The 9,996-nt window shown below is 54.1% G+C and overlaps 1 protein-coding gene across 1 annotated transcript in view; it reads left to right on the top strand.

Annotated features, from left to right (window-relative positions):
- The window catches only part of P2RX5 (purinergic receptor P2X 5), a 19,444-nt gene extending 12,584 nt beyond the window's left edge, over positions 1-6,860 (top strand). The window contains exons 11-13 of the mRNA XM_024736143.1: positions 882-964; positions 2,059-2,208; positions 3,651-6,860. Coding sequence (XP_024591911.1) covers positions 882-964; positions 2,059-2,208; positions 3,651-3,720 — 303 coding nt within the window. The 3' untranslated portion in view covers positions 3,721-6,860. The remainder of the gene's footprint in view (positions 1-881; positions 965-2,058; positions 2,209-3,650) is intronic.
- The last annotated feature ends 3,136 nt before the right edge of the window (positions 6,861-9,996 follow it).

Below are 9,996 nucleotides of genomic sequence, written 5' to 3'. Positions count from 1 at the left end.
TTTGGCATCTGGGGGGGGTGGTATGGCAGGGAAGGTTGTGCAATGCCCAGGGTCAGAGGACCTGCTTCACCTGTGGTCCTCCATCAACCCTCTCCCACCCCCCGCCCCCTCCTCTCTGTGCAGTGGGTGGAGTCGCCCTCTGGTGGAGGAGACTGGTATTTGCGCCATCCACTCTGGTCTGAAGAGCTTGTGTTCAGGTGTCAGTGGGTCGGTCCGCTGGGTTGGCTCAGCCCTCCTCATCTTTCCTTGACCGCTGCTGTGGTGTCCTTGTTGTTCAGATACCCTCCAGTCCCTCTCTCACTGCCTACTAGAGGGATCTTCCCACAATGCCAGAATTCTGTTCCTGGCCCTGCTCCCAGGCATGACGAGCCTGTTCCTCTGCGGTACCCTTCCTGGGCGTTTTTTCCTTTTTCCTTTTATAAAATCCTATTCAGCCCCAAGACTCAGCCCAGATGTTCCTCCCCAGGCTGAGTAGGGTCCCAACTTCTCTCTGCTGCCCCTGCTCCTGTCCCCATCATGGGACATTGTCACTGTCTTAATTTATATGCCCGCCTCCTGCACCAGAGGGGGAGTCCCCAGAGAGTCTCATTGGCTTACTCTTTCCCGCACCCCAGGGCAGTGCTCAGCAGACACTGGCTGAAGGCGTGATCCGACGGGATCAGGGTAGTGCGGGGTGCTCAACCTGAGGGGTCAGACGGGCCACTGGCTAACTCTGGCTCTACCATGGAGCAGCTTTGTGGCCTTGGACAAAGATGCCTCTTTCTGAGCACAGCCCCCCTCAGGGGTTGCTGCAGGATCAAATGGGATGTAGTTGGTGTCAAGTGGCCGGGTGCTCTCTGGAAGTCTAGGATCCTGAGTCAGGGACCCCAACTCTTTTGCAGGGGTCTTTCTTCTGCGACTTGGTACTCATCTACTTCATCAAAAAGAGCCACTTTTACCGAGACAAGAAATATGAGGAAGTGAGGTCAGTTATGCTTCCAACCAGCGGCCCTCGGGGAGCCCACTAGGTCAGCCTCTCCCGCTCCCGGGCTCAGAACTCTTACCCTGGTTTCATGTCGGCGTTTGGCGGGTAGAGGCAGGGCTGAATACGGGGAGCTCCCTTGGAAGGGCTGGGTAAGGCAGAATGTTCTGAGTACCGGCTCTACAAAACTGGATTCTACTTCAGAGCAGCTGGCAGAAGACAAGACCACCCAGGCCATGGGCAGGAGACCTCGTTTCCAGGCCTGGCCCTGCCACTGTCTCCCCAGGTGACTTTGGACCAGTCCCAGGCCGCCTTGGGCCTCACTTTCTCTCTCTGTGAGATGAGAGAAAGTGTTGGTTTACATACAGTGCCTTCCAGCACCTACAATTTTAGGATTCTTGGACTTGGTGGTCCTGGTGAGCTGGGGTTGAGGGAAGTGGAGTGGTAAGGGAAGGAAAAAAAACGGATTTCCCCCCCTCACTCTGGGGGCCTAGGGCAGGGTGTGTGTGCGTGTCTCTGTGTGTGTGTGTGTGTGTGTGTGTGTGTTTCGTGTGTTCAGAGGAGCTGGGACAGGAAATGCACCGGGCGTTGCTCCCTCACTCCCACCCCAACCTGGGACGGGGCGGAGGGCCAGCCTGCATCATCTGCCTGGACTGAACCCCAGCCCTGGTTCTCTGGCTGAGCCCTGAGCCCTGACTGCACCTGCCACCCCTGCTGAGCTGCTGGGGGAAGAGGGGTGCCCCCTGCAGGGCGAGCGGCTCACCAGTCCCAGGGAGGAGGTGGGACCCACAGGCCAGGGTTAATGGGTCATGTCCTGCCCAGGGACCTAGAGGTCCTCGCCCGAATGGCAGAGTCCTCGCAGCAGAGCGTGGCACCGGACGCGGCGCGGTTGGCGGAGCAGCCAGAGGTGCAGGATGGAGTCGGCGCCCAGGAGAATAGCCCTGGTTCTCTGGCTGAGCCCTGAGCCCTGACTGCACCTGCCACCCCTGCTGAGCTGCTGGGGGAAGAGGGGTGCCCCCTGCAGGGCGAGCGGCTCACCAGTCCCAGGGAGGAGGTGGGACCCACAGGCCAGGGTTAATGGGTCATGTCCTGCCCAGGGACCTAGAGGTCCTCGCCCGAATGGCAGAGTCCTCGCAGCAGAGCGTGGCACCGGACGCGGCGCGGTTGGCGGAGCAGCCAGAGGTGCAGGATGGAGTCGGCGCCCAGGAGAATGGCTGTGTGTGCCGGCAGCTCCTCCAGCCTGCCAGGTGAGGGGCTGCCCAGCCGAGGGCCAGGAGTGAGGCCCGCAGAGACAGCCCAGCTGGCTACTGTGCTCCCTGCTCTGGGTGACCTGGCCCCAAGGCAGGATGCCAGGGACCCAGCAGAGCCCATCCAAGCTGGACTCGGGGGGAGGGGTGCTGGTGGTGCTTTAGCCCCTCCACGATGCCTGTTACCCTCCGGTACCCCTGAGCGACCACAAACCTGTCTGCTTGCTATGCTGTGCCCACGTTAAGACAGTAACAGTACTATCATTTACTCAGGCTTACTCTGCTGGGCACTGCTCTGAGTTCTTTGTACATGTGAACTCTTTTCAGCAACCTAATGAGGTGGACATTAATATCTCCTGTTCTAATGAGGAAACTGAGGCTCAGAGAGGTCAAGTAACTTGCTCAAGTCACACAGCTAATAAATGGCAGAGCTGGGATTTGAACCTGGGCAGTGGGTTCCTAGAATCCAGTTCTCCATCAGGTTGTTTTGCCTTACCGGCCCATCATCCCTCCACGCCTCATCAGATGCCTCCCCCTAAGCTCCTCTTTGATGTGGAAATTCTGGAGCTGCCCTAGCCTGAGGACAGTGGTGGCTGTGCTGACAGGTGACCTGCAGGCGACCCTTCCCTGAGCACTGCCCAGAAGCCCTGGGCAGCCTGGCACTTTCTGTAGACCTGACCACAGCCTGGCGTGGGAGGGAGCCCTGGGCTGAGTCAGGAGGCAGCCCTCAGGCCTGCTCTGCTTCCCTGCCTCGCTATGTGCCCCTGAGCAGGTGCCTGGCCCTTTCTGGGCCTGTTTTCCTTTTTGTTCTGGGGGCGGGCTGGACACAGGGGAACCTCCAGCTCAGTAGGGTTCCCTGACTCTCCTCTCGTGAACTACGTCAGAGGCGTTCACTGACCTGGGGCTGGCTGCCCTCTGCTTCGAGCTTCCATTCTCTGCTGACTCAGCGATTGGCAGCCTCCAGTGGGGAGCTGGGCCTGGGCAGGGAAAGGGAGAGCGGTAAGCCAGGATGGAGAGGGAAGGCAAAGGATGGAGAGGAGTGAGGAAAGAACAATGGAGAGGCTGGGAGATCTGTTGGGGTAGGCCTGTGCCAGCAGCCCCCCACGCGCTCCCTGTCACTTCCTGGGTGCTCACCTGAGCTCCTTCGCCTACAAGAGCAAAGAGCGGTTGCCCTGCTGGTCTTGGCCAGCCTCGCCTGTTGCTGTGGGGCCGCAGCGGCTGCTCATTGCTGGGCCAGCTCCCGAGGCCGCGGCCTGAGCGCCTCCCCGTGCCTGGGCTGCGGCCAGGGAGCCCCTCAGACTGCTGCTGTGAACGCTCACTGCATGCCGCGCTGCCAGCCAGAGGCTTCTGCAGGCGGAGCCTGCCTTTAGGGAGGCCGTCCCTGCCTGCAGGGCTCCCAAGCGTCCTCTGTGCCCTGTGTGCCCCCACCCGCCCACACACAGGTCTGGCCACCAGGGGAATGGAAAGGTGAATGTGGAGCAGCTGCAGAACCTGCAGACCGTGGAGGCATAGCCAGAGCTGTTGGCTGACAGCAGATTTGGTGAAGATTTGAGGGCAGAACTGCCCACAGCTCTGAACTGGGAAGAGTCATCGTCATCCACATGGGACGGGGCTTCCAGGCACAGCCCTCTCTCCTGCGCTTTGGGATCCTGCTACAAGCCTTTTGTTGTGTGTGTGCGGAGGGGAGCCTCCCAGTGGCCACAGTGGCTCATGCAGAAGAGGCCCTGGGGAGGGAAGGGTGGAGGGCAGGCCAGGGGCCTAGAGTGTCTTCATTTTTCCTGAGAACTTAGTAGGGCATTCAGTTATTCATTCACACAACAAACACTGATGCCTGCTACGGGCTGGGCCCTGTCCAAAAGATGCTTGAATGAGACACTGACCTGGCCCCCAGGGAGGGGGGCATGTATGTAATTCCCTTCAGAGCCGACAGACATGACAGCTGGGCCCAGGACTCTGGCCTTCCTCCAGCCTCTAGCTGAGACCTGCACAAATCCCTAGAGCGAATGATGGCTCCTCAGAGAAGGACCTTGGCCAACACCCAAGGGGACATGTGGCCTTGCCCTCAGGGGTGAAATTTAAAGGTGGCCAAGGAGGCAACTGGGAAAGGACTGGACCTGTGAGGAGGCAGCTGGCCATGAGGAAGGAGAGCCTCGGGAAGCTCAGGGGATAGCGTCTCACCCAGATGGGAGACACATCTGCCTGTGTGGTTTGGCTCTCACTGTTCTGTGGGGCTTGCAGTGTCCCTGCCCGGCTTCCCTCCCTGTCTCCTCTAGGGCTCCATCTGAAGGGCTAATGAGATGATGAATGGCGCTCAGTCGTCAGGTGGAAACAGTTGTTACTAGGTTGGCCTTCAACCCCCTCCCTCAGTGGCTGTAAAGCACTGCTACTGAAGTGTGGTCTGGACCAGCAGCATCCGCATCGTCTGGGAGCTTGTTAGAAATGCAGTCTCAGGCCCCTCCCTCATCCCCCTAAATCAGAACCTTCATTTCAGCAAGACTCCCAGGTGATTCATGCGCACGTGAAAGGTTGAGAAGCAGTGCTTGAGGAGATATACAAAACCTGGTTCTCAAAAGGTCAGTTTTGGTGAGTGGCATCAATTTCCAGGTCAGACTTAGCGCAAGCTACCTTGAGACCAAGCAGATTCCCCCCTTCCCTCCCTTGGGAAAGTGGCATTATGCTCAATTCATTTAAATTAAAATATTTTGACTAGGTCATACTTAAATGACTCAAAATTTAAGAGGTACAAAAGAACAGAAGTGAAAAGCTTCCCTCCCACCCGTCCCAGAGGCAACCTGTGTTACCAATTCCAAGAGGCTCACCTGTCTTGCTGAGAATCCACTGGGTTACTCACGCCTTCCCTCAGGAAATGAATTTTTCCTGCCGCCTGCAGTCAGACCAAGTCTCCTCTGTCAGATGCAAGAGAATATGCTGGGCTAGGGAGCCGGCTGGCTCGCTTCTCCCTCTGCACTGGCTGAGGAGCCCCAGCGAAAACGCAAGGGGAGGGGTCTAGAACTCAATCATGGTTGTTGAAACCAGCTGGCAGCCCAGGCCTGCAGTGCTGCCCGTCACCCAGCAAGCCTGGGTGCTGTGTGAGCACCTGCCCTGACTCGAGGGAGCACCCTCTCTGGGAGGACTCTGGTTCTCCTCCGCACAGAGCGGGGAGAAAACATCCTTCCACTGGGGCCTTTGGACAAGAGGGTTGGAGGGGTGGAAAGGTCTCTGGCGAGGCTGGCCTCTGGGGCACAGGGGCGTGGTCCCCAGAACTGGACCCCTTCTAGATCAAGCATCTCCTCCCCTGGGCTGCTAGGTGACCTGTCAGCAAGCCCAACCTGCTGTCTGAAGAGAAAAGTGAAAACTCCAGGTGATTTGCTGTGGTTTCACTTCCTCTCTAAGGCTAACCCTTGGATATGATAACACAGCATGTTACTTATATGTCTGGGAGTGAAAAGGGCAGGGGTCACGGCCACTGAGGAGCTGGGTCTGGCTTCTTCTAACCTGCTTTTGGAATCACTTGGCAGCAGCCGTAACACTTCGGGACAGCTGTGCTATTTGTTTCATACTGGAATGGAAATGTCTCTCTACAGCTACTCCTTCACAGTCAGTAAATATTTATTGAGTGCCTGTTGTGTCAGGTGTCGCACTAAATGCTGGTGACACAGTGCGAGCAGCACAGAAACGGTCCCTGCCCAGGTGCTCAGAGTCTAGAGGTCACACATCAATCACAAACGGGATGGGGTGCTTTGAGAGTCCTCAGTGAGGAGGGGCCAGGTTTCCACAAGGAAGTGACACACAAGTTGAAGTCAGAGAGGTTAGTAGCAGTGTAACTAGGTGATGGGGGAAGCATCCAGGTCAGGGAACCGCATGTAGAAAAGACGTGAGAAAGAGCAACTGAGGAACTGGAATGCAGACGGTGTCACTGGAGCAGCTTCTGTGAGGCTTTCATCAAGTTAACGTTCTTTAATTTTAAGGGTTGCCCCTTTAAACTTACTGCCATGGAGGACTTAACCTGTTTCTTCAAGTCCAGCAAAGCTTTCCAGGTGGCCTCTCCCGTACATGTCAGAGGCCCCATGTTCAGGAAGCCAGACTGGCCAGTGGCCCCCATCAAAGCTTCTGGATGGTGTCACACACAGCCAGTTCCCATGCTTTTGCACAGCATCACCCCTGCCCACGTTTTTGCAGAAACTTGGTGAATGAGTGGGAGGCTCATTAATCTTACAGAAACTGGCTTTGAAGTGGGAAGAAGAGAAGCAGGAACGTGAGCACTTTGCAAACTTGGGAAAGCCCCTTTCCCTCGGTGTACCTCATCAGGAAGATGATCATGCTAGCCTCTCAAGATCTTTCCATGCTGACTTTTCAGTATCACAAGAATTGTCTATGCTTATGTTCAAGCCCTGGCCTAAAGCCATCTACCTATTCCATGCCTTTGGAATACCATGATGCTGGCCAATGGGAAAGTTTCAAATTGGGTGCTATTAACGTGACATCATAGGGACCAGCCATTGAAAGAGCAAATTGCGGGCTTCCCGGTGGCGCAGTAATTGAGAATCCGCCTGCCAGTGCAGGGGACATGGGTTCGAGCCCTGGTCCGGGAAGATCCCACATGCCCCGGAGCAACTGGGCCCGTGCACCACAACTACTGAGCCTGCACTCTAGAGCCCGTGAGCCACAGCAACTGAGGCCCGCACACCTAGAACCCGTGCTCCGCAACAGGAGAGGCCACCGCAATGCGGCGAAGAGTGGCCCCCACTCACTGCAACTAGAGAAAAACCCGCAGGCAGCAACGAAGACCCAGTGCAGCCAAAAATAAATTTATATATATAAAAAAAAAGTGCAAAGTGCCCTTTACTCCTGATGTAGTGGTCATCAGGACTGATCAGTCACGGATGCCTTTTTGTGCCCCCCAAGCCCATCAGTTCCTTTCTCAGTGGCTAGCTGACCCCTGGGGATAAAGGGGGGGAATGTGACTTCCTCCAGGTGTCTCTGAGTACCCCAGATAGGGTCTGCAGTGCCCTGGGAAGTCCTTAAATCACCCCATTTGGAATGGCATCTTGCACGTCTGGAAAAGGGCTCCACTTGGTTCCAACCTGCCCCCCACCTCTCCAAGTGGTACAACTCTCCTCAGAGCATATTCTCCAGTGGACCCAAGAATGCTCTCTACAAAAGATACCTTTCTTTCAGCTGTTTCCCCTTAGGCCAGCACACAGAATTAAAGGGGGGAGATATCAAGCATTTTCTGGGTCCTGACCAGTATATGTATTTTCTGACATTTTAATTTGGTTATAAAATAAAAGGTGTTAACTTTAAATGTGTCCTGATCTTTTCTCCTTCATATTTTCATGGATACCTGGTGTTTTAGAGGAAAATGTAAAGAAGGCAAGACCAAAAGAGGCAGACACAAGAAACAGTGAGCAATATATTACTTTCCTTACTGTCTTGCAAAGAAATTCAAATGAAAGGAAACTCTTTAAACGAGCAAACATTAAAGGACTAGGAAGGCACTGATAAAACTGGTCCTTTTCATTTAATGAGTATAATCTGATAAAACTCTGGAAAGCATTTGGAAACAAGTTTTTATCTTTTAGTAGCTTACTAAATTCCCTCAAAATGATATAGATGTGAAGACATGCACTGCAGTCTTTTTTATAATAACACTTCAAACAATTTTACTGCCCAACAATAGAGGAATGGTTAAGTAAATCAGCTCACTTTTCGCCATGCCCCCCAGCAGGACTCACCCTGCATCAGGACTGAACCCTCCCTTCCCACTTAGAGAAGTCCCTGAAAGGACCAGGGAGGTTGGGAGAGGGGGTGGGGTGTGTAAACCATGAACGTGAGCATCTTCATTGGTGGTCAGAGAAAGGGTTCAGAGGTGGTCACTGGGAGAAGGAGGCAAAGCTATCACCTCAGCCGCTTCCTGGCTTCATGTGAAAACATCTGGTCCAGAGCCCAAAATGGGATTCAGGAGGCCTGGGCCTCTACTATTGGTCACAGGTCACCACCTACTATCTGTAAAAGGGGACCTGAATTCAAGTTCTCAGATCTAAATCTGATTCTTTTCTAAAAGTCCCAATCTGATCACATTGCTTCTAGCTAAAACTTTCAAAGGCTCCCCCCAATTGCTATTAGTATCAAGGGCAAACTGTAATTGAGCAAGACCCTATGTGGCCTTCCCAGGACAGAATGTCCTCCATATGCCTCCTGTCTGTAGAAAAACTTTAGCTTCCTAGGCTTTCCCCCAGTTCCAAAGAATAAATTTAATCAGAGAAGGGAGAAAACAAAGAAAGGAAAACAGTCAAGCAAGACAAAATAATAGCTAAACTAAGTCAAAGACCTTTAGTTCCTCCTCAAGGGCTATAGATAACATTCTGAGCCACGTCCTTTGAGCTGTTTTGCAGATAATGACACCCTCACCAGGTGGAAGAAGTTAACTGTGTGCTGCCCACAAGCAGTAGACCCCAGACCTGTTAGAACCAGAAGGTTGATGATGTTGGCTCCTGGTCACCTCAACAGCAACCAATCAGAAGACTGTCCACAGGCTGATCACGCACCCTGCAACCCTCTCCCTCACCCTGTCTTAAAAAACCTTTCCCTGAAAGCCATCAGGGAGTTTGGGCCTTTTGAGCACTAGCTGCCTGGTCTCCTTGCTTTGCGCCTGCAATAAGCACTGCACTTTCCTTCACCGCAACCCAGTGTACATAGATTGGTTTTACCGTGCATGGACAAGTGGACCCAAGTTTAGTTCTGCAGCGAAACCTCCCACTGTGCTCTACCTCAGGGCCTCTTCTAACTTTTCAGACACAGGCCAAACTCCTTTGTTCTCACTGGCCCTCACACATGCACTTTCTTGCAAGTAACCCCTTCTCCACACTTGACTGTTACTCAACCTTTGCATCCTAGTTGTAATGTTATTTCCTCAAAGAAGCTACCCCATGGGCTTCCCTGGTGACTCAGTGGTTAAGAATCTGCTTGCCAATGTAGGGGACACAGGTTTGAGCCCTGGTCGGGGAAGATCCCACATGCCGCGGAGATACTAAGCCCATGCACCACAACTACTGAGCCCGTGCTCTACAGCCCGTGAGCCACAGCTACTGAGCCCACATGCTACAACTACTGAAGCCTGTGTGCCTAGACCCCATGCTACGCAACAAGAAAAGCCACCGCAATGAGAAGCCCATCAATACAACTAGAGGAAGCCCGTGTGCGGCAACAAAGATGCAATGCAGCCAAAAATAAATAAATAAAATAAGTAAATTGAGAGATTGGTTCAAGATGGCGGAGTAGAAGGACGTGCTCGCACTCCCTCTTGCGAGAGCATCGGAATCACAACCAACTGCTGAACAGTCATCGACAGGAAGACGCTGGAACTCACCAAAAAAGATACCCCACATCCAAAGACAAAGGAGAAGCCACAGTGAGACGGTAGGAGGGGCGCAATCACAATAGAATCAAATCCCAGAACTGCTGGGTGGGTGACTCACAGACTGGAGAACACTTACACCACAGAAGTCCACCCACTGGAGTGAAGGTGCTGAGCCCCACGTCAGGCTTCCCAACCTGGGGGTCCAGCAACGGGAGGAGGCATTCCTAGAGAATCAGACTTTGAAGGCCAGCAGGATTGGATTGCAGGACTTCGACAGGACTGGGGGAAACAGAGACTCCACGCTTGGAGAGCACACACAAAGTAGTGTGTGCATCGGGACCCAGGGGAAGGAGCAGTGACCCCACAGGAGACTGAACCAGACCTACCTGCTAGTGTTGGAGGGTCTCCTGCAGAGGCGGGGGCGGGGG

Source organism: Neophocaena asiaeorientalis, unplaced genomic scaffold (assembly GCF_003031525.2).
Source record: "Neophocaena asiaeorientalis asiaeorientalis breed wild unplaced genomic scaffold, Neophocaena_asiaeorientalis_V1.1 scaffold129, whole genome shotgun sequence".
NCBI classification, from domain to species: domain Eukaryota; kingdom Metazoa; phylum Chordata; class Mammalia; order Artiodactyla; family Phocoenidae; genus Neophocaena; species Neophocaena asiaeorientalis.
This window is presented reverse-complemented; position numbering and strand designations above follow the sequence as displayed.